Here is a 24,224-nt window from a genome sequence, read left to right as displayed (position 1 = left end):
ACTTTAAAATCGATTCTTAACAACATGGAGTCACCCAAAGCATTTTGTCGTCTTCATTTAATAATTAAGAATATATTTAAGAAGATTTCATTTTTTTTAATTTAAAAAAAATGCCTTTCCTCCATTTGCCTTTGTGGCTTTGTCTAACACATGACATAAGTTATTGACGGCAGTCAATAATCCTTCTGTCATTTAAACCGCCAATTTTGGATTATATAATTGGCAATGTTTAACGTGTTTTTTTTACGAAGAAACAATAAGAGTAAGACTGTCTTAGTAACAAAATACAATTAAAATTATAAATAAAAATCACAAATCAAGCCACGTAAAATTAATAATTATGATCTTATTTGATTTTTTATTAATTTTATAATTATTATTGTATTGTATATCTATAAATAAGAATATTCTTAACATACTAGTACACATTAACAAGTCAAACCCCATTTTGTGCAGCAGCTACCGCCTACCAACGACCCCGCCAGAAATGGAGCTACAGACTAACGACTACGCGGTTCTCTCCGCGATCTATGACCAATTAGATACTGCCACGTAACAATCATGCCAAGTCACCTCATTTCCTGAACTAGTATTGGCTGTACTTTAGAGATCACCGTCCGATTCTACTTCTAACAAATCCTAAATCTCTTACTTTCTAGTTTTTACTTTTTCCTCTTTTAAACTGAGTTATTTTTTTCTTTTTCTTTATTCGTCCAAATAAGACAGCGTAATCACAAACACATCCTCATCCGTGTGATCTCTACAACTCCAAAACCAATCCAACGGCTTGAAATCCCCATGAACAAATATAAATAAATCCCCAAAAGACATAAACAGCGTTTCTTGCAACCTTTTAATTCCGTATTTTCGTGTCTCTGTGCGCGTTCATTTTCTCTGCTGTGTGTTCCCGGAAGCGTTCATTTTCATTCCGTTTGTTTGTTTTCGGTTTCCGGTTTTCGGTTTCTCCGCCGTCTCCGCAGATAAAAAGAAGAAGAGGAGAAACGATGTCTTCAGCGGAGGCGGGGAGGATGGAGCCGCTGACGTCAGGTGCGAGCAACCGTATAATTCCGATCATGAAGGCTCTGAGAGCTTCATTGATCTTCGTCTACACGTTCTTCCTCTCGTTCGTTCTCTTCGTTCTCCCTCGCCGTTCTCGTCGTGGCACCCTAGCCGGTGCGCCGCCTTCGTCGCCGAGGAAGCACTTCAAGAAGAGATGGCTTGTTAGGGAGGAGGAGGACACGTGCCGGAGGAGAGCCCTCGCTCAGGGCGTTGGGATGGGAACCGATGACTGGCTATGCCGGTGGAGTACTTCAATCTTCTACGGCGTTAGGAACAACGCTCTTTTTTGTCGCCAGTGGTTCCCGGTTGCCGGTGATCTTAAGTAAGGGTTCTCTCTCTCTCTCTCTCTCTCTGCAATTTCGGTCAAAATGCGTGTTGCTAGTTTTGTTGTTACGAGAATTTTTATGTTGTTTTATGTTAAACGTATGGAGATCAAGCTTAATTGCATGGGATTTCAGCGTTAGGTAACTGAGACGGTGACTATGGATATGTAATTCTATTGTGAATGAGCTTAAAAAACCAGTAGCAGCTTGATTGAAGTTGTTAATGCTCCTTTGCTGTTGTTAATGCTCCTATGCTGTAAATTGGCCAAAAACTTGGAAGATGAACTCGGCTAAATTGATCATGCATGTCTTGAATTTAGTCTTTTCCTTCTGCGGATTATAGTAATAGACAATGATATATGAAAGAAAATTGTAATCATTGAAGCAGAGGGGTATTCTGCAACCTGCAGTTGTGTTGCTTTGTTTCACATTTGATTTAATTATTTTCTACTCTTTTCCTTTCAGGGGAATTCTGGTCATCATTCATGGGCTTAACGAACACAGGTAGTCTACTATGCTTTCTGTTTTTTCTGATATGTCCATTTTCAAGTGATTGTTATTTGTTAAGGCATTTGTAAGATGATAAGAATTACAGTTTTTCCCCTACCTCTAACCTAGAGTTCAATTTCAGTGGAAGATATGCTGACTTTGCAAGGCAATTAACATCATGTAGCTTTGGTGTCTATGCAATGGACTGGATAGGTAACTTTTAAGGCTCATGTTTTCATTAGGTCCCTTGAGATCCTGATTTATATGCATGGGCATCAACATGATTATATAGTTTTCTTTAGTAGTATATGATTATATATTTATATGTATATTCAACCCCTTTCTTTGGATTGTCTGTCGTTACCCCTTTTTTCTGACGAGTTTGGAGTTATTTGTTCACTTGTTACAGGTCATGGAGGGAGTGATGGATTGCATGGGTATGTACCATCTCTTGATCATGTGGTTGCAGACGTAGTAAGTATAAAATAATGCTCTATTCCCGGTTAATAAATATAGCTTCATTTGGTGGTAGTGGTTCTTCTAATGTAAAACATTTAAGCATCTATGTGGAGCCAACAATTCTTTTCTTGCTTTATTCACTCTAGTTGCACATTGATGATCTGGTTAATTCCCCACCCCACCCCACCCCACCCCAATCACTTTCATTGGCACTTCAAAATCTTATAATGATCATTATGCAGTCCTTTTCTTGTTCTCGTATGAGATCTATTGTTTGTGAAAATGTTACTCTATGATTTCCACTTTGCACTTTGATGGTGAATTAGCCATGATACAAAACAGGGTGCTTTCTTAGAAAAGATAAGATCAGACAATCCCGGTGTACCATGCTTTCTCTTTGGACACTCCACTGGCGGGGCTGTGGTTTTGAAGGTAAGGGTTGAAATCTCCTGCACAGCTTCATGAATTAATTTATCCATCGTCGAAGCATTAAATTTAATGGCTACATTTTTGTGTAGGCGGCCTCCCACTATCATATTAAAGCAATGGTGGAAGGAATCATATTAACTTCACCAGCGTTGCGTGTGAAGCCAGCTCATCCAATTGTTAATGTAAGTTTTGCATTTTGAAGGTTGTTCATCAGCATTACGCTTGAAATTTAATGTGTTTCTACTTTGCTACATACTGGATATGAAGTTATCATGAAAGTAATATTCCCTCTCCTCAACAAGGGGAAAAATTGCTATAGATAATAATAAATATGATCTACCATAGTCATAAATACCAGTTAGATTGTTATTGTTAACTGAGCGATCAAACTTGAGCCAGGATCATATGAGCTGTAATTAACTATAGCACAGCATTTGCAAGGGAATTTTGTCATATGATTTTTGTAAATTGGAATTGGATATTAAGATTTCCATCTAATCGTAAATGCTAGGAATAAGCACATGGAAGACAAGAGCTGAATTATTTATCACTATTTCTTCGCCGTAGCTTCCTTTAGATTTATGCATTCAATCATTCATCATGGTTTGCATAAAGGGATCAAAACTCCCAAGACTGTGCAAGCAGTACTAGTCTTTTTTTTTTTTAACCTCAAAAAAGTATTAATTTATAAAATTACTTAATTATAATTTTGCGTTGTAATATGTTTGTGATTGTGGACCTTTCTATTCTTGTCCATTCATGTTAAAAAGGATATGTCTGGTGTTGATACAGGCTATTGCTCCAATGTTGTCTCTGTTAGCTCCAAAGTACCAGTTTAAAGGAGCAAACAAAAGGGGTATTCCGGTTTCAAGGGATCCGGCGGCTTTGTTGGCCAAGTACTCTGATCCATTGGTCTACACTGGACCTATAAGGGTCCGAACGGGCCACGAAATACTGAGAATTTCCTCTTACCTTATGCGGAACTTCAAGTCTGTGACGGTGCCATTCTTTGTCCTCCACGGAACTGCTGATAAGGTTACTGATCCCCTGGCCTCACAGGATCTATACAACATGGCGGCTTCTGAGTTCAAGGAAATAAAGCTGTATGATGGCTTCTTGCACGACCTTCTGTTCGAGCCTGAGCGCGAAGAGGTTGCTCAGGACATCATTAACTGGATGGAAAAGAGGTTGTTAACTCTTTGAAAATGTTAATGATATCCGGGGTTCTTATTGCAAGGGCTAAGACAATAAAGAAAAGGAATGCCATGTCTGTTTTGACAGTATAAAAATGAAGTCGCCCCAGGAAAGGGCTAAAGGGTGGCGGAAGCAGTTAGGATTTTGCTCATTTCATCTCTTGAACTTAGGTATTAGATATAAAATATATTGGGATTCTCTGGGGATCGATGGTTTCATCAAGAAAACATGTACATTTATTAGCTGACTTTATAAGTTTCAGTATTGTTTTCTTCCCGCATTCTTCCAATTTGTGATCCTCTGATCTTTTCTATGTAATATATAAAATTATTGCACACTGTTTTTTCCTCTTCTTTTATTTGATATCTGCAGGATTTCAATTCTTTTAAGAAGTTCGTTTAACGTCCTAGCGGTTGCGGAAAGCGACGTAGATAATTTGAAGATTGCACTCTGAAAATCTAAAGTCAAATTGACGTAAATAGTTTACGAACGGCACCTAGTTATTTTCCTCTTTCTTGATTGCGAACTTTCGTGTGTCTTGTTTTACTTAAGGTGGGTTAGGAAGAAGGGGACGTTACAGGTCAAGAACAAGCAAAACAAAGAGGAATTATGCAATTTGTTGTCATAGGAGGAATTATGCCCTTTTTCTATTTTTGGTACTTCTATATCGGCTGCACGTAAGCTGATTGCCAATCATTCTAGGAAACAAGCTGAGGTTATTGTTTTCAACAAGAGAAGTGGTAAACATATTTGCCCCATTCTTCACCTTTTCTTCTTGCTCTTAATGCGATATCTATCATATTCATTTTTTTGTATGGAATGTGTTACTTTCCCATCTTTCAAAAGTTACTATACTTTTCTATTTTTTGGCGGAAGGTACAAGAAAATTTCTTACAACTCTAGGACTCAAGAAATTTAACAAAATTAAAACTGATTTGGATAAATAATTTACTTAATGGTGATGCTACATGACTAAGAACTTACCCTCATAATATAAGTTTTCAGGTTGCTGAACCTTGTAAGCATTCATTTGCAACAACCAGAAACTGCTAATTAATTCATGAACCTATATAGCGCTGCCATTTAGTTGGTTAGTAAATAGCTATGTTGACTCTCAAGGTATAAATTTTGAAAAAAAAAAAAGATATAACTTCTAGAAGATAGCAACGGAAAATGAATCTCGAAAGATATATTATAATCTCTATTTGACGAATAGTTTAATTTATTTTATGAAATGACTAGTTTAATCTTTTTGGGTAAAAATGAAGCTGGTGAATGTTAAATTAGTAATTTCATAAAAATATTAATTGACTAAGTAAGATAATATTTGAACGTTTGAATCATTTTATTAATTCATAAATCTTTCGAACACTATTTTATTATTGTTATCTTTTAGAGGTCCTTTTGTCAATTTAAAGCGTCTTATCTTTTGAGTATCAAATTAATGCACGATCATTTTGACTAATGCCTCACATTTTTGTATATATTACTTATATATACTATTTTGACTCATTAAAAATTATCGAGACTAAAATGATTCATGTATATACTTATATAGACTAAAGTGAGCATTAATTCAATAATTATTTAGTTGCAGTATTGTCCACTTTATTGCATAAGGGTTGTTTTGATATCCTTTCTCGCAAGATCTTCATATTAGCTATTATTTCGGATCGCGAGGAAGGTCGTGATTCTTGTGATTGCCTACACCCCGTTGATACAAAGACTGCGTTTATGAAATGTGATAGGTATGCATTTTAATATTTTATGTTAGTAATGGTGGTGAGTTGAAACTTTATTTTAGTGGTCTATCCTCAAATTTACTTGTTCTTAGTGCGATCACTTATTTAGTTGTTTTCTATTGTATACATACTATTTCTAAAGATCAAATTAAAAGACATAACATTTAAACAACCAAACGAATAACCATTTTTTGGTCGCATATTGTTTTTTTTAGGTGAGTTTGACCGTTCTTAATTCTAAGCATTACATCACAAAGTCATTTATGTTACACACTTACACATAATACTTTATGAATTCTTATTCACTATTTGGTCTCAGCAGATTTTCGAATGTCATTGCGCGAAAGCCTCAACTACGATGGCATGCTTGCTACTGCATCTTTCTTTTTTTGGTTGTTCATGGTATTTTTTGTTTGATAGGCCAATGATTAATCCGTCGTAAATTTGAGTTCTATTTAAGAAATTTACTGTTGACCAATGGATTACTGCATACACAAGACAGAATTCGAATTCAATACTTATTTAAACAAACGAGTGAACTACGTATATAGACTGATGTAATGGGATTGGCTTATAACTGAAAATGAAGCAATATGAACCCAAAAATATTAATAATTGGCCACAACTTTGCTCCAAAATCCAAATGTGGGAGCCAAATCTAACACACGGTAAATTAAAAAAATCCATCACACACATATTTTCAAAAATTCTTTTTTCATATAGAAAGAAGAGTGGTGTATTTGTCCAATATTGACAAAGGGAGTATTTTGCAGGATTGTGGGTGTAGAAGCCTGACGCAACAGGCAGGGGAGTGTTACTATCATCTTCATTATCTCTGCAATTATACGAAACACCCCATTTCCAACAAAAATACCACCAATATTTTCGTATAGAAAAAAATCAGCTACATATTTCTAGTGTTTTGTATGGTGTCAAATGTTTCAATTATTTGATATAAAAATAAAAAATATGACCCACCTTAGTCTCACTCACTTTTTAGACAATTTAAGCACTACCATAAAATTTTCCTTTATTTCTTTCACATCTCTCAAAAGTATAATGTCATTTAAAGGTACAAGTTCGAAAACAACAAACAGCATCAAATATATTATTCTGGCATAATAATCAAATCCTAGTTAATTTCAGACGCTTGCCTTGGAGCATGCAAGCTCAATCTTCTTGGCCATGAACTGAAGAGTGGAATCTATGTAAGAATTGAGATCTTTGAAACTCCAAGATTCCATTGGATCACACACAAAGCTCCACTCGATCTTGCAACCTTCCAATGATGAAGGCACAACCTTGATTGTGCCCACATAGTTCTTGAAGCCCAAGTTGCCATCAACAACATCATAGGAGAAACATCGTTGACCTTGGTCAACGGCAAGCAGCCTCTCTTTGACCCACAACACATGATCATCTTTAGGAGCGGAAGCACAATAGCGTGTGGGGCCAGGGTGGCCTTCAACACTCTCAACTTGGTAGCAAGTGTCTATTGGGATCAAGTTGTGTAGGTTGAAGAAATCCTCTAGTAAAGGCCATGCTTGATTTGCACTTGTGCTTTGAAGCTCAACAATGGATTTGCCTTCCCATTTTGATGCCTTTGACTCTTCTGCCATATCTTCAATGGTGTAATGATGAGAGAGAGAGAGAGAGAGAGAGAGAGAGAGAGAGAGAGAGAGAGAGAGAGAGAGAGTTGGGATGGAATCTTATTGAAATGTGGGTGCTGAAGGAATTAATATAGCATAGTGGAAACAGAAAACTCTTGCAACCACTCATTAAAGAATCTAAGATCTAAGAAAATAATATTTTGTCTCTTTTGTAGCTGCTAAATTTTATGGTGTTTATAATTTCATGTTTAATTTATTTTTATGATAAATTTTAAATATTTAATAATTATTTATTTTTATATTTTTAAAATTAAATCTCTACCATATTGTTTACAATTTTATAAATGTTACTGCCAATATTTTGTTTGTTTTACACTTATACCCTAATCAATAATTCTTCATTTTTTTTTCTAGTAAAAGTATTGCCGTGTTGGTCTCTTATCGTTCTTCTTATATTTTTTAATTTTTAATATATATTTGACAATTGATTATATTTTGGAAATATTATTTTTTTTAAAAGACTCTAATAATAATTTATGTTTTAAAAAAGGAGAACAAATATAGTATGTATTTATTATTTTAATAAAATCTTTTTATTCAAGATTAATTTTATTTTTGCACATAATTAATTTCTGCTATTATTAAGAATTTTTTTAATTTTTTCTTAGACTCACTTTTTATTTTGGGAGCCTCTCAGATAAAAATATCAAAAATAATTTTTTTAAATATTTTTTAATAATTAAAATTTAACATATATAAATATAATCGATCATATTGTGTTATTTTTATTAAAATTAGATTGGATAAATCAATTTAGCCAAAAAAATCAATAAATTAAATTTTGAATCGGTTTAAATTAATATTTTTTTATAAAAAATGATTACAATGCTCTTATTATAAAAAATAACTAAAATACTCCTATTATATATGTATATATTAATTTTAAAAATTTTAAATTCTAATCCTATGACGACAAAGAACAAAAGAGTTAGAATTTAGTATTCTCAATAAATATATATATATATATATATAATATGAGTATTTTAGTTATTTTCTATAATAAAGGTATTGTAGTTATTTTTTATAAAAAATAATATTAATTTAGATCAGTTTAAAATTTGATTCACAATTTTTTTGAATAAATTAATTTGTCTAACCTAATTTTGATAAAATAATACGGTTTAATTGATTAGATATATTAAATTTTAATTATTAAAAAATATTTTAACAAAAGACTTCTTAAACATTTTTATGTTCTTTTTACTTTAGGCCATTGTTATCAAAAGGAAGTGAAAAAAAAAAATCTACGTGTACGTAACCTAAATTTGTAGCAAATGAATATTTTAAAGGTCTTTGCTGGGTTTAATTTCTCATATGGCGGATCTAATTATTAAGAAATGTCCTCATCTTTGAGAATGTTAAATTGTTAATGCTGACCCTTTATATATGTTCTTGCCTTGGCACAAAGTCTCTACAATAGTAGTACACTGGACTTATGAATGCTGCTCTCTAATGCTTTAATTTGTTTGATTGAGAAAAGAAAATGTAAAGCAAGAAAAAAAATGAAAATAAAAAGGAGAAAAAGTATATTTTTTTTCATTAATGTGTTTGGATCAGGAAAAAAGAGCACATTTGAGAAGAGAGAAAGTAAAAAATATGTACAACGACATATATAATTTTATTACACGAAAAATAATAAAATATAAATTTTACATGTATTTTAGTTTCGATTACACTTAAAAAGTTATAAAATTAGTTTATAACAATTAGTTTTAATTATCTATTAATTGTAATCTATTTATTCATATTATTATTACTTTTTAAAAGTAATTTATCAAAATTAATTTTTGAAAGATAAATTTTTAAAGGATGTAACATTTATATTTGATAAATCAAATTAAAAATAAATTACAATAATTATTTTAATAAAATAATTTTTAAAATTTAAAAAGACTATAATAAATATAAATATAAGAATATAATTATATTTTTTATATATATGAGGTTATATTGCAGAGGATATAGACAAAATTTGTGTTTGGGTTTGTTGAGTTTAATAAACACTAATAACTTTTTTGGTAATGACAAACATAATTTTAATTAAGTTATAGTCTAAAAGGATTTTGATGAAATTATTTAGTGTTGGAAGTCCAAATCACTCTTCATTAATGGAGGCCAGACAAAAAGAGCAATCAGCCCATTGTGTTGTTACTTGGACTGTTGTGTTTTGGACAAGATCAACAAAGTTACTAGTAAGTGGATCAAATCTATCTTCAATCTTAACCAAGTCCATTAGCATCATGAGAAAGAAAGAAAATGTGCTACGGTTACTTATTGGTCAGCGACAAACCCTTAAATGGAGTTCAGTATTGTAAAGAATTAGCCCTTGACCTATCGGGTTGGGAAATACCGTAGAAAACAAAAAAAAAAAGTGTTACTATTATTGTACAATTCGGATAAAGCAATTAATCAAGAAAAATGGTGCTTCATTTTTTCATTAAATACTAAATCAGAAGAAAGAAAAGCAAATCTTGGAGACTATATCAATCAAATACAAGTTGAAAGCAATTTGCTTAAATTAAGCTAAATCAGAAAAAAAATAAAATATTTTTAATAACATGCAATTTAATTACTTGTTAAATTATTCTTTTTTTGTATATACAATTTTGGATAACAAAAGAAAAATGGAGCCTACTTTTTTCTACTATGAATTAATGACTAATATTAAAATTTAGGACCAAATATAAGATTAAAGATTTAAATTTAACAAATTCATTAAAAAAATTAAATCAATAAAATTGTTGTTGCTCATCTTTCTTCTATTGTGCTTATCTCTGATCTCAAATTTCTGATTTTTAGATCTGGTTGAAGAAAAGAAAGGGAGGACTTCATCTGGGTAAATCAAGGGATGGCAATTCGAGCCGATATGCCCCACCTCGCCCTGCTTTAAATGGGGTGGATTTTTTCAACAATTGACCGAATATGAGACAGTTTTGGCCTTTTGGGTTCACTTGATTATTTTTTATTTGGATACGGGACAAGTATGGGTAATAGTTGCCTTACCCCATTAATAATAATAATAATAATAATATATTAAAAAATAAAATAAAGTCAATATTAATACCAGTTTAAAGGATACACCTTCAGTCTTTTTCATCCACACTCAGAAATTCTACTGCATCGGTTTCTTTTTTCTCTTCCTCTTATTCAATCATCTTCTAAGTACTTTTTTTTCTTATTTTAATGTATTATGAGACCATTTATATCTTATGTGTTATTATAAATAATTTAAAATTGTCTTTACGTTTAATTGAATCTATGAAGTATTTAATCATGTTTAAAATTTTATTAATTAGTTCAATTTAATTTATTTATTTTTATGTTTTAGATTTTTCTAAAAAAAACTATAAAGCAATCAGGTTGTGAGACGAAATGGGACAAGACAAGTACAGGGCAGGTATATATTTGCAAATTCGAGTATGGGTCAAAAATTAAAATACCCGTGAATGTTGGAGCGGATAATAGAACAATGGATCAAAACGGGTATAAATATTTAAATACCTGTCCCGTCCTATTTTACTTTATTGCCATTTCTAATTTAAATTAAGTAAAAAATATTTAATTTAAAACACTTCTAAAAATTTGTGTTTTAATATCAATTTTATTATAAATTTTTAATATGAAACTATAATTTAGTATTGAATTATTATCACATAATTAGATAATTTGACTTTAAACCTTAATTGTAAATATTAGTCTTACCGATCAGATTGAAAAATCAGTGAACTGGCCTTAAAATTGGTCTTGACAAAGTATAGGTTCGGATAAAGATAAGAATTGGTTTGATTCGTTCGGTTTTAATAAAATCAGTGAATCGACAAGTTTTAGATACTCGGACTGGTTCAATATTAAAAAAAAAACTAACCCACTGTCCTTAATAGGGCTGGAAGTGAGTCGAACTGAGTCAAGTTAGATCAAGCTCAAACTCAGCTCACAAAAATTGAGTTAGGCTCATGGCTCAACTCACTAACAATCGAGCCTATTTCTTAAACTCAAGCTTGGTTCACCGAAAGTGCATGAGCCGATTCGAGCTCACGAGCTTATTTAAATAATAGGAACATAACCTATAATTCTATATTAATAAATGATAACTTATATGTATTAAAAATATTAATTTTATATATTTTGTATCTATTAATTATATTTTTTATTTATTTCCTACATCAAAATCATATAAAAAATAATCATAAAATTTTAAATAAAAACATTAATATATATAAGATTATATATTATTATTTTTTATGTATATATATAATATTAAAAGTATAAATTAAATATATATAGAATTTATGTATTAATATATATATATAATCGAGCTAGCTCACAAGCTAATGAGTTGAGTTTATCTAAATTCAAGTTCGACTCATTTAATTTATAAGCTCAATTTTAGGCTCAAACTCGACTCATCAGCTCACGAGCTCAACTTATCAAGCTATTAACGAGTTGAGCGCGAGCTGGCTCATGAATTGACTTGATTTACTTCCAGCCCTAGTCCCCAACCCTAACCCACTATCCCCCAACCCACTCCTTCATTCTCTTCCTCTGAAATAGATGTGAAAGGGGCATATGGCCCCTCAACCTTCTCAATTCCCATCCTCACAGTGCCGCTGTCGCTGACATTGTAGGTCACCAGCTCCTCTGTGCCTTTACTGTTGTCGCATCATCTGTACCTCCGTCCGCGTCACGTCGCGTCGTGTGCCTCTCTTGTCGTCGTTAGTTTGCGCCTTCCTCTTCGTCTCTCGTGTGCATCTCTCATCGTCGTCAGTCTCTGCACGGTCCTCTTCTCTGCTTCGACGTGCTTGTTTTCCCTCTTCTCTGCCTTCGTTCTGCCTTCAAAGGTAAGCTTTTTAATCTTTTCCTTAATTATTCAGTTACTGGATTATAATCTGTTTAACTGATTAATACTAATTAATTGATTAACTGATGGGTTAAGTTTCATTTTGGTCCCCAACGTATAGGTCGAAAATCAGAATTGTCTCCAACTTTTTTTTTCTCACGAAATGGTCTCCAAAGATTCAATTTGTTTTAAAATCGTCCCTCGAACGAAAATACCCTTCTCCATTCACCCCAAAATCAACCACCACTACCAGAACATAAGCCTACGCCCAACCAGAACCACCACCACCACCACTAGTATCATCATGGTCATCGTCATCTTCATCAGAATTTTTTCCAAAAATCAACCAGAAGCCCAAGCTGAACAAGAACCCACCACCACCACCACCATTGTCATCATGGCCTCATCATCATCATCATCAGAAAATTCAAACAACATGCACTTTGAACAATAATCAACAAATTCAGCAACAACAATATTCAAAATTCAAATTTCAGCAACAACAATATTCCACAAAAAATTTCACAAAAAATTCAAAATTTCACAAAAAATCTAATTCAAAGAAGCTGGTGGTGGTGCAGTGGTGCGGTAGTACGGTGCGGCAGGACAGCATCGCGGCAAGACGGTAGGGCGGCAAAGAGAAGAAGAAGAAGAAGAAGAAGAAGAAGAAGAAGAAGAAGCCGGTGGTGTGGTGGTAGTGGTGCAGTGCGGTGCGGTAGGCCGCAGGGCGGCGAAGAAGAAGCTGGTGGTGGGGTGCGGTGCGGCAGGTAGCAGACCGGCGGTGCGGTGATGCGGTGGTGCGGCGATATGGCGGTCCCCCTTCTCTCCCCCCTCCTCCCCCTCCTCCCCTCCTTCTCTCTCCCTACCCCCCGGCTTCTGTATCCCTTTCTTTCTTTTTTTTTTATTTATTTTATTGGTGTTGTCTCTAGTGCCTACGTTAGTGTGGTGACTATGGTGACTAAGGTCTATCAATCAATCCAAACTTGAAACGTGGCATGTTTGAAGTTATGAGAAGAAAAGTTTGATAAGATGTAATGATCATAAATGTACTAACGAAACACGGTAATAATTATAAATCAATAAACAACTACTAGTTAATATTTTTATGAAATCAATAAATTATTGTTGAATTTCAAAAATCAAAATTACAAAATTTGGGTAAAGTGGATCGAAAATTTGAAAAATTCTCAATTGCAATACCAGAGGGTGTGATTCTCTTCAAGTTATAAAAAACCTTGTAATTACTAGACTAAATTTATTTTTTTGTAATATATTGTGTTTTTTATAAATATATTATTAACTATTAGACATATCCCTATTAATAATTTTACGTAATAACTTTTTTAGTCATGCAATTTTAAGATATTTTTATTTTTTTATTCTAATAAATAATATTTATATTAATTTAATTTTTTTATTTTATATTTATTTTTTTAAAATTAATTATTTTTTAATTATATATAATTATTTAAAAATAAATAAAATCTTTTTATTAATCATAACATATTTTTGTTGTTAATAATTATATGACATTTATTAATATTAATATTTTTTAACATATATTTAAATAATATAATAGATATTAATTGATTAATAAATTAGAAAAAAATTAATCTAATATAAAAAATTAAATTTTATATAATTATTTAATTATGACCAAATTAACCAATTTAACTTGTGACTTACTAGTTAAATCAATAACTTAATGATCTAATAATTTAGTTGGATCGATTGTCTGTTCGATTTTTATAACTATAATTTCGATCCTTCAAATTTTAAAGCCATTAAAACAAATTAACATTTTTAACTTTCATAGATCATCAATTTATTTGCAATGCTATATGCATATTAACAAAAGAAAAAATTACCGTATTTAATGAGAATAAAATAAAATCTATTTATCATTTTTTTATTGGAGGTGTGTCTCATAGTCACCACTAGCCACCATAAATGCGGCCACCAGAGACTTGGCCTATTTTATTTTATAATTTTTTTATTGAGGGGTAATTTTGTAATAAAAAAATAAAATTGGTAAAAAAGCCGATTTTAAAATAAACTGAAATTTTGAGAACCATTTTGTAGCAAAAAAAAAGTTCGGGACGATTTTGATTTTCGATCTCTACGTTGGAGACCAAAATCGAACTTAACCCTTAACTGATTCAATTGATTCTTGATTATTGTTGATGATAATGTGTTGATTCTTAACAGATTATTCAAGTTTTGTTGATACATTGTAATATATGTAAGTTTAGTAGTTGATTGATGTTTTTTTCCTCTGATTAGTGCTATTTAAAGTTGATTTGTTGCTATTTTTATATAATTACCGTACTGATTTTATACTGTTGGTATTGTTTTTATATTGTTTTAAAAATTTATATTATTGGACAGTGGATAGGTTATTGAACCGAGTCAACTGGTTTAACTTGGGGTTCACTTGTTGAATCAGTGATCCAATAACTTAGTCTGTTTTATTATTGGTTCGATTCTGATAACTATATTTTAGGCGGTATAAATGCAAGATTTAATAAATTATAATAAGATTTTGTTTGAATTGACTTTTTTTAAGTGAAAAAAGTAATTTTTTTAATGAAATATTTTTATTTGATTTAAAATCTATTTAAATGTGTTTTAAAAAATATTTTTATTAAAAAAACAAATTATTTATTTTTTTTAAAAACTAACAATACTTTATTATAAAAAAATAAAAATAAAAGATATTTTTTAATATTTTTTATTCTTTTAAATATAAAATAATTTTTGTTCGTTAAATAATTTTGTTTACAAAAAATAAAAAAATAAGTATTTTTTTCAAAAACTAATCCAAACTTATCCTAAAACCATTGTTAAAAATAAGTTTGACTTATTTGAAGGTTATTTTTTTTTTCGTTTTGGACAGACTCTAAAAAAGCAAAACTATTTTTAATTGGGCCGAAATCCAAGGTCCATATGGGCATCTCACTAGCATCACCCTTGCATTGTTTGTAAATTTAACTCTGTTGGGGAGCAAACTGAAATTAACGCATAGTTATTTCATCAGCCACTCGCTTTCGCCACCATATTTTTTCTATTCTTCTCTCTCTCATGGCTGGTAGTGGTGGTGGTGGTTTGAAGCTGTTAGTAGGGTCAGCCATCAAGCAAGGAGTCACGGAAGCTCGGGCCCGAATCTTTGGCCACCAGCTGAATCCAACGGGCCAGAAATCGGCCCACAAGATTCTCCGTCAAAAGCTCTTCGGCGAGAAGGTAGCGCAATGGTACCCTTACGACATCAAAAAGGATGACCCTCTGGTCATGGCTCGTCAAGAACAAGAGTAAGTACCTTCTCTCTCCCTCATTACTTTCGCTCACACTCTGTTCCACACTTTAGTTCAATTTTCACAATGCCCACTATGTGTTTGTGATTTTGTCTCTGAAAGTTTTCGTTCTATTTTTTGTTTTTGGGGTTTGATGTGATTTTTCAGCATGTGTGAATGAATGCGGTGTTCTTATTTTTATCAATGAAATAAATGGTGTTATAAAGTTTTTTGTTTTTGACTTATTAAAAAAATAAATTATTAGATGGGGCTATGGTTTTTGAATGGCTCATGTAATCAGAGTATTCTAAAAGGTCCATTATATGAGTTATTAGTTGGTTAATATTAACGAGTTCTCAACAATGACTTACTTATAGATTTTGATACTCTTTAGTCTAACCAGGTGTACATTTTGTAGTTGCTACTTAACTTCATGTATCTATATCAGTCAATATTAGATGGATCAACTATTTCTGTACCTTGATCTGTTTGGTTGAGGTTATTTAAGTATGGTGAATGAGCTCCATTAATTTTGGATGTTGAGTGCAATGATGTGTAGTGTGGACAACAATTTCTGTATAATTTTTACACTACCTTAACTGCTTAACATTAAAAGCGAAAATTGATATTGTGAATAAATGAATAAATTTGATGTCACCATTTGATTGTTTGAGATTTTAATTCCCAAGGGAAAAATGTTATCTTCTTCCTTTGTCACATTTTTCAGATATTTGTGTTATCCCAATTAGACTATATATATATATGAGCTTCTTGTTTAAATAGAAATGACAGATGGCTAAACAATGCATCTCTTATTTAGTTTAAGGCTTTTTACAAGTTAATGAAGTTAGAAATGATCTTCTATCAATGATGGTATTTTTTTCTATTAACTTAGCTAAAAGTGCTCTACTTTTTCCTCAATATGCAAACTTATTTGATAGTTTAATCTAGCAAGGTTTGTGTTCTCCGTTGTGAAGTTGGCTGTGTTGTTTTGCACCAAAGTGCACTATTGTGATGCAAATTTATGAATGTCTAGGATTTAAGCATCTGCAATTTTTAAAGGATGCCCTTTAATCCTTTAATATTACAATCAAAATCATTTATTATTCTTTTTTCTCTTTTATCCGTTACTATCATGTTTTGGTATATCCTTGGACAAGATCAATGACATTGGTTCAAAGATGGACCTTAAAGTGGGAGTGATAGATAAAAAGAACAAAATTATTTGCACTCATTCTAGGAATTTGATGATTATGTTATCTCGTTCTTTCTAGGCGTTTATCAAAACTTGAAATGTTGAAGCGACGTGGCAAAGGACCACCAAAGAAGGGCCAAGGCAGGCGTGCAGCCAAACGCAACAAATAAACTGCAGTTTACTTGTGGCTGGAATCATCACACACCGTTTACTGTTTCGGGTTAGACAACTACCTTTTGATGTCTAAACTTTTAATTTGATTTCTTAAAATTATAGAACTTGTCTTGCCTTTGTCCTCAATGTGAAATCTCTATAGAAAGTGGAAGACGTTAACCTAATAATCATTGCATATTTGTCCTTGTGCTAATTAACTATCCACATCTTGATTCAGTTTATCTTGGATGTTGGCTTTGAATGCAATCACGATGTTATAAGCTACCTTATGTTACTCTTCTTTTTTCATATGGTGGATCACATAATTTATATACTACAATTCGTACTAAATTTATAGTTCAAAAAGCGAGTGATGCAAAATTTCCAATGCAATATTGTGAAAAACTTCCAAAGTGGCTGCAATGAACTAGTGGGTCAATGCTAATCTCTTTTCAATTAGGCCTATTATGGGTTCCTTGGATTTAGTGCTCTGCTATGTATGAATTTGATGTTTATTTGTCTTTGAAATCTTTGTTTAAGGACATGCAATATTTCAGGGGGAAAAAAGTTGTATAAAATGGTTTCAATTCAACTCATACAACTCAATCCAATCCAATCCATCTTAAGAGCCCGCTCATTTAAGCTGGTAAACAGGTTGGTTCGACGAATTTGATCTATTTTGATTTTTGACGGGCCAAACGTTAAGTAATGAACTAATGATGCATATCCCTATGAAAAGCTTAACATTGTCGTAATTTTTATTTCCAAAGTACCCGTTGAGCTTGGGTGCTCACATTCCTTTATTTTCAACCAAATTATAACTCCTCTTATAATCAAAGCTCAACCTCGATCATAATCGATTACTGACTCAAAAGCAACGGTCATATTTTCGTTATAATTTGAAAATGGGTAAATATTTTATTCCCATTATAATTATTTATAACTCGATGGTCGAAGATTTGAAAAAATAAACAATTAGATGTCCACCAATAAATTTATAAAAATAGAGAAACTCCAAGAAGTTAAGGGCATATACTAAATCATAAATATTCTGCGAAGTTATTATTTTGTTTTAGCTGACTTGAGTGTTAGTGTTTTTCACTTATTTACAAGAATAAATGGTCAAATTAGTTTCTAAAAGATTTTTTAATCAAATTTATCTTTCGAAGATTTTAAGTTAGTCATTTTAGTTCTTACGTTACTTTTGTTGCTAACGGTGTCAAAGTTTATTGATGTGACATGTTAAGTGACATCACAATACACATCTAGTAGTTCTAATTGGCGGCTAACATAGTAAGTTTATAAAATTAAGTCAAATAAACTCTAAATTGAGGGATTTTAATGCTTTAAGTTCCCTCCTCAATTAGGTTTTGATTTGATCCAATTTTATAAGCTTATCATGTTAATAGTCAATTAAGAATCTTATATGTGTGTTGTAGTATTATTTAACGTGCCACATAAACAAATTTTGACGTCGAATAAAAGAAATAATAGAAGGACTAGTGCGATTAATTTAAAATCTTTGAATGACGAATTTGATTAAAAAAATCTTTTGAGAATTAATTTAAAAAACAAGTGATCTTTTAAGAACGAATTTGACCTTTTATCCTTATTTACAAGTAGTGACCCTCTATATTTTTTGATACCAAAATACACCTCATCTGTTGAAGAAAAAGCAGATTCTACTTCATCCAAATGAGTGAAAAACACTAACACTATGCGTGTAAAAAGTAAGTGATATCAATAGACATAACCTACTTTGTTTTATAGTGTTCTAATAATAATAATAATAATAATAATAATAATAATATGCACAACAATACACAGAGATGTTGATCCATATTGGGAGCATATTAATTAGAACTTGGCTGCTGAAGACAGAGAAATAGAGAATTAGTTGTTGGAAGAAATCATGGTGCTGACCAAGTGAAAAGGACATGGCATTGTTGTCTGGTTTTCTATGCGGATCATATACGTGTTCTTGAAGTAGAAACCCAACAACATTAACACCACACTGACACCAACTCATCTTTGTATATCAATAGTGTTTGTAAATCAGCATTCACTAATATTGATAGGACCACCATTTTAAATTTTAATACCCTGTACCTAGGTAGGTATGTTGCTTACAATTACTAAAAATATTTTGAATATTAAATAGGGCCACAAAATTCATTCAAGGGTAAAATAACTCATTCCAATGAAGAGATTATGCTCTCAGCTCGTGTAATTAAAGGGTATATTGTTCTTTTATGAAATGTTAATGAATCTAATTAATATTAGTCAAATTCTTAATAATAAAATATTTTGATTATTTATAAAAAAAACAAATAAACATAAATTAACGGGTACTCTTCATATATCAATATCATTCTCTAGTCTCAAGTATAATAAGGGGAAGACCCTGAAATCTTCAACATATATAATACGCACACAAGACACTAACGCAATACATAGATAAGCTATTAATATTAATGATCATATCATGGATCACTACAAAATATGAAATTAAATTTCGACATTGATAAATTAAACATATAGAAAGTGGTAGAATATTGTATAACGAATCTTGTGTTGTGACTATTTTCGATATGAACAAGCAGAAGACTTTTACCAGAAATTAAATAACATAATGGAATTCAGTTACTTAACAAACATAATTATAAATGCATAATAGTACTAGTACTAGTCATGATGAGAGACTAAACAAAAGGCTAAAAGCTACATGGGATTCGTAATTGATACTATCATCATTACCGTAGGCCATGGTCGGAAATAAAATAAACAAAGTGCTCCAATTATACATGTTGCCTAGTGTTACTTTTACATCTAAGTTGGAAATTTAATATGGATAATGTAGGGATAAAGGAAAACTCACGCCTACCCAAAGTTTTCATTTGAAGCCTCCTCCTCCACTGTAATGCATTCATAATTAATAAATAAATTAATTAATTATTTATAATAATTGTGTGCGTAATCTGTGACTGAGAGTCACTATTGCTTTTTCTTGACACATATCAATTATATTATTTCATGATTTGTATAATAATAATTGACAGATAAAAGAAAATATCTCACTAATTTATAATTATATTTTAAATTTTATATATTACACTAAAGTGATATCAAGTTTTCCACACATATATACCAAGGTGGGTCCACAAGACCACACTAGCACAGATGAGTAATTGGGACCACTCAGAGGGGTAACAAAGTCGCCACCAGCAGTTTTGGGTTGGTGGTTATACTCAGTTATATTATACATGTTCTACTTAATAATTCCAATCTTATTCTCAAGTTGGCCAAGGTAAACTCACTATTAAAAAAATCATTTTTAATGGTTATTTATTTTATTTTTAGTAATAATAAATATAATTATTAATATATTTATTGGTAATTAGATAATAGACGTCTTATATTTTATTCTTAAAAAGTTTTAGTAGTAATGATATAATTATTAGTAATAATTTTTTAATAGTCACAAAAAGTATATAATTGTCATCCTTTTTTTAAGGTAGTAAGTTATATTTCATTAATTATTGAAAAATAAAATACAAAGATATTAAAAAATAGGACAACATAATAAAAGATAGAATTTCTTAAAACAATATACTGAAAGTATTCATTAAATATGGTACATGATCGAAAAATAAAAAAAATCTCAAAGAAAAAATAATAATAAGTTAAATTGAATAAAATTAACAGTTTGTCTCATGGAGATGATAATCTAAACGGAAAATTCTTTGGATTTCACGGAATAACTTGACAGAGCTTGCTAAAATAATAGACGACATTGAAGTAGATAACGACAAATAATAATAACAACAAATATATAATTGACGCAAAAATATAAATTAAATAAGATATATAATGACCATTATATTATGGGCAAGTTACATAATTAAAATGAATTAGTTTGGAATATATCCAATTGCAACTTTCTAAAAAAGAAGACATATTTGCAACTTTTTTTATGCTATGTAAACTGTTACTGCCTGTAGCAGTTTTAACTTGAACATAATTCGCTACAGGTTAGCTGGACTACGTACGAAAAAGTGTTGAGCAGAAACTGTTAGAGGTTGCAGCGGTTTATGAAGAAACGTTGGTATGCATAATCCACGGAGGCTCTAACGGTAGTTTACGTTTAGCTGGTTTGTCTATATATACAAGTGCAAGACAATTGAAAAGAAGTGGAGATATTTAGAGATCCAATTAATGGAATATAAATTAAAATACTATCTTTGACAATTTAAAGTAAAAAGAAAATTTATTAAATAGATAAAAAATGTATTAGATGTAAATAGGGTATCAATGTGGATTGAATCGTTCAAAATTTCAATTCAATTCGCAATAAAATCATCGGATCGGATCCAATATCTATATTTTTTATAGTTTAGATCTGATCCACATATTTGCAAATCAGATATATTTTATAATAATTTTTTATTAATTTTTAAAATATACATATTTAGTATAAAATGATAAAAATCGTTATAATAGTTAGTTACTTTACTCATTTAAACTCCAAATAAATGATTATCACAAGATAATTATTTAGCATTATCTCTTAACTCTCATTATAATTCGAAATAATAATAATAATAATAATAATTTATTTTTTGATTATGTTACTAATTGTAATTTTTAATTATAATTATTTTATTATTTCAAACATTCTCATATTTTAATTGCTTTCTATACCTATATATGTCAAATGTAGTATATATATCTATCATAATTAATCCTAATAGTGATGATAATTAGCTGATTTTAAATAAAATTACTCAACTTAATCCTACTATTCATATTTATAATAGAAAATCTAAATGTCAATTTAGTTATATTTAAAGATTATCAAAAATTTTACACATTAAAATCTACTTGAAAATAATCAGCTTCGTGTAAATTACTAGAATCTTTCATAAATTGAACATACTACCGTTTTTTCATAAACTGCTATAACCGTAACGATTTATGTATTGCTTGAATCTTTCAAAAATCGTTAGAGTCTCTAATAATTTCTGCTCAACACATTTTTTACATAATCCACACTAACCTGTAACAGATTATGTTCAAGTTAAAATTGCTACCGCGAATAGCGATTTACATAAAATAAAAAAAAGTTGCAAATATATCTTTTATTTTAAAAGATTGTAACCGAATAAATTCCAAACTAATTCATTTTAATGATGTGACTTGCCTTATATTATTGTCACTAAAATTTTTTCACTAAAATTGATTTGTTATAGTGATTGTTTGACGTATTATATCCCACTGAAAATTTGTATTATGTGTATTTCATACAGAAATAATATTTACACTTACTATTTAATAATATATATATATATATATATATATATATATATAATGCACATATATATATATATATATATTATTTATTATTCAATATAATGTCTAGTTAAGTAGTTGATGAATCCAAAATTTAAAGTAGAATGAATTTCGTGTATTCTATGGGAGTTTAAAATTCTATGCTCGCCTTTTGTTATATTCCTCTATCTTTATTATTTTTTATTTTAAAGAAAAATAAGAGAATAGGACATAAACCTAATTTAAATGGAATTCAAATCTCATTTAATATTAAGTTATGTGTGAATTGACAACATATTCTATACACATCATATTTAGGAAAGCAAAACTCTATCCCATTTTAATTTGATGCTCATTAAAACCTTTAGCACCACACAAAGACAAGGACTTCTTCACAGACCTTTACTTTAATTAATATAAACAATTTTAAGAAGAAGAAAAAAGAGACATACAAAAGGAAAAGGAATATGTGCACACATATGAAAATGAATTAAATATTAACACAATGATAACAAAAGAAAATCCAATAGCAAGGAAAGAGTAAAAGGTAGTAAAAAAAATAAAGAAAAAAAAAGTTTAAAGATAAAAGAAGGCATGTACAATAAAAATGTCATGATTAGTCTATCACTAGCAACCATATATTATACATTTATATAAATATCCAAAACATCAATAATAACAAAAATAACATCAATCTAAGTTCCTCCTTCTCCGGCCTTATCCTAGCTACCTTTTCTTCTTTCTTTTTTCTTCTTATTTGCTTTCCTTTAAATTCCTCTCCCCACAAACCAACTCTCTTCACTTAATTCCCTCACCTTGTCCTTATATATATACACACCTTATAACTTATTGTACCACACTTATTAGCTTCTTGTGCGTGTGAATGTGATAACTTAGTAAGTCTATAATAACCCCTTATATATATATTTTCTAGTACATATACAACACTACCAAGCTATAACATCATGAAACCACACAAATCCACATCAACACCACAATTTCCTAATAACGTGGCTGATATCACGTGCATTGACCAACCAATTGTGGCGGAGAAGGCTTGCAAAACGGTGCGTTTAATAGGCTTCCTTATCCAAAACGGAGTCTCCAAGAGTAACATCAACATGCAAGATTTTATGAGAAGGGGGAAGAGTATAGGGAAGGCGCTAAACAACGCCGTGGCACGTCACCACGAGGCACTCACGTGTCGTGGTGACGCGGCCACGGAGTTTGTTTCTCCTTTGGATTACCAGTTCAGCTGCAGCGGTAGTCCGCCGCGGCCGTCTTATTATGCGGCCAGGCGAAGGCTCTCCCCGATCCCTACGGCACATGGAGAGAGGCATTCCCCGCAAGCTCATAAGTTTGCGAGGATGTGTCGTGGCGGCGGGGAGGGCGACGCGCTGGTCAGGCATTACTATCCGGTGAGGAGGCGCGTGAAGATTGCGGCTGCGGGATCCCCGTCCGCGGCTTCTTCTTTGGCAGCAGCGGAGGAGGAGAAGGAGGAGTTCCGGGTGGATGAGGCGGCGGAGGAGTTCATCGAGAGGTTTTATAGGGATCTGAGGTTGCAGAAATGGTTGGATCATTGTTGCTAGTATGTGTACGTTAGAATTTTGAGCGTCCACGTGTTAGTTGGTGATTGGACGTGTTCGATCGAGAGTTTTGAGGTTTAAGCTTTCCTTAATTAACATGTAAATTAATCTTTTACATGCTTATAGTGTAATATATAAAAGCAACATGTGTGATGGGTTTCGTAATTATTTTACATATGTTGAAAGATTAATTTACATGTTTAAAATAGATAGCTTTTTTCCAAATTAAAAATTCACCGTTCTCTTTAATTTTGAAGTGTTATATGATTCGAAGTTGAATTCTGGAGGATGTATCTGATCTTTTAGCTAGGGGAAAAAAAAGAAGCTTTAATTCTTCCACTCACTTATATCATGTTTTCATGTTTTGATACTTTAATTATTTAAAACTAATTAAGAGAAACACGTTATAACTAATAATAATTCTAAGTCATTCTCATATGTTTGTTCTTACTTTGTTTTCATTTTTTTTA

At 31.1% G+C, this 24,224-nt stretch overlaps 4 protein-coding genes across 4 annotated transcripts; 3 read left to right on the top strand and 1 right to left on the bottom strand.

Annotated features, from left to right (window-relative positions):
* The first annotated feature begins 615 nt into the window (after positions 1-615).
* On the top strand, positions 616-4,290 carry LOC112716086 (uncharacterized). Its single transcript, XM_025767936.3, has 7 exons — positions 616-1,381; positions 1,848-1,886; positions 2,014-2,084; positions 2,281-2,345; positions 2,673-2,762; positions 2,849-2,941; positions 3,552-4,290. The coding sequence occupies exons 1-7, from the start codon at positions 1,005-1,007 to the stop codon at positions 3,960-3,962; spliced, it is 1,146 nt and encodes a 381-aa protein (XP_025623721.1). The 5' UTR covers positions 616-1,004; the 3' UTR covers positions 3,963-4,290.
* A 1,538-nt stretch (positions 4,291-5,828) lies between these two features.
* On the bottom strand, positions 5,829-7,425 carry LOC112716085 (lachrymatory-factor synthase). The gene is made up of 2 exons (XM_025767935.3): positions 6,850-7,425; positions 5,829-6,180 (listed from the first exon to the last, which is right to left on the bottom strand). Exons 1-2 carry the CDS (start codon positions 7,312-7,314, stop codon positions 6,178-6,180), a joined length of 468 nt encoding a protein of 155 aa, XP_025623720.2. The 5' UTR covers positions 7,315-7,425; the 3' UTR covers positions 5,829-6,177.
* A 7,772-nt stretch (positions 7,426-15,197) lies between these two features.
* On the top strand, positions 15,198-17,125 carry LOC112716084 (small ribosomal subunit protein mS33). The gene is made up of 2 exons (XM_025767934.3): positions 15,198-15,510; positions 16,767-17,125. Exons 1-2 carry the CDS (start codon positions 15,284-15,286, stop codon positions 16,855-16,857), a joined length of 318 nt encoding a protein of 105 aa, XP_025623719.1. The 5' UTR covers positions 15,198-15,283; the 3' UTR covers positions 16,858-17,125.
* A 5,734-nt stretch (positions 17,126-22,859) lies between these two features.
* Positions 22,860-23,922, top strand: LOC112716083 (uncharacterized). Its single transcript, XM_025767933.3, has one exon. It carries the CDS (start codon positions 23,134-23,136, stop codon positions 23,755-23,757), a length of 624 nt encoding a protein of 207 aa, XP_025623718.1. The 5' UTR covers positions 22,860-23,133; the 3' UTR covers positions 23,758-23,922.
* The last annotated feature ends 302 nt before the right edge of the window (positions 23,923-24,224 follow it).

The sequence above is a fragment of the Arachis hypogaea genome, chromosome 10, assembly GCF_003086295.3.
Source record: "Arachis hypogaea cultivar Tifrunner chromosome 10, arahy.Tifrunner.gnm2.J5K5, whole genome shotgun sequence".
NCBI classification, from domain to species: domain Eukaryota; kingdom Viridiplantae; phylum Streptophyta; class Magnoliopsida; order Fabales; family Fabaceae; genus Arachis; species Arachis hypogaea.
The sequence above is the reverse complement of the archived record's forward strand: the minus strand, read 5'-3'. Positions and strand labels throughout refer to the sequence as shown.

Bases quoted from the DNA above. Each gene is read 5' to 3' on its own strand.
- LOC112716084 (XM_025767934.3), top strand. From the start codon at position 15,284: ATGGCTGGTAGTGGTGGTGGTGGTTTGAAGCTGTTAGTAGGGTCAGCC. The intron at 15,511-16,766 runs GTAAGTACCTTC...CGTTCTTTCTAG, and splicing joins ATGGCTCGTCAAGAACAAGA to GCGTTTATCAAAACTTGAAA.
- LOC112716085 (XM_025767935.3), bottom strand. From the start codon at position 7,314: ATGGCAGAAGAGTCAAAGGCATCAAAATGGGAAGGCAAATCCATTGTT.
- LOC112716083 (XM_025767933.3), top strand. From the start codon at position 23,134: ATGAAACCACACAAATCCACATCAACACCACAATTTCCTAATAACGTG.
- LOC112716086 (XM_025767936.3), top strand. From the start codon at position 1,005: ATGTCTTCAGCGGAGGCGGGGAGGATGGAGCCGCTGACGTCAGGTGCG. The intron at 2,085-2,280 runs GTAACTTTTAAG...CACTTGTTACAG, and splicing joins CTATGCAATGGACTGGATAG to GTCATGGAGGGAGTGATGGA. The intron at 2,346-2,672 runs GTAAGTATAAAA...GATACAAAACAG, and splicing joins ATCATGTGGTTGCAGACGTA to GGTGCTTTCTTAGAAAAGAT.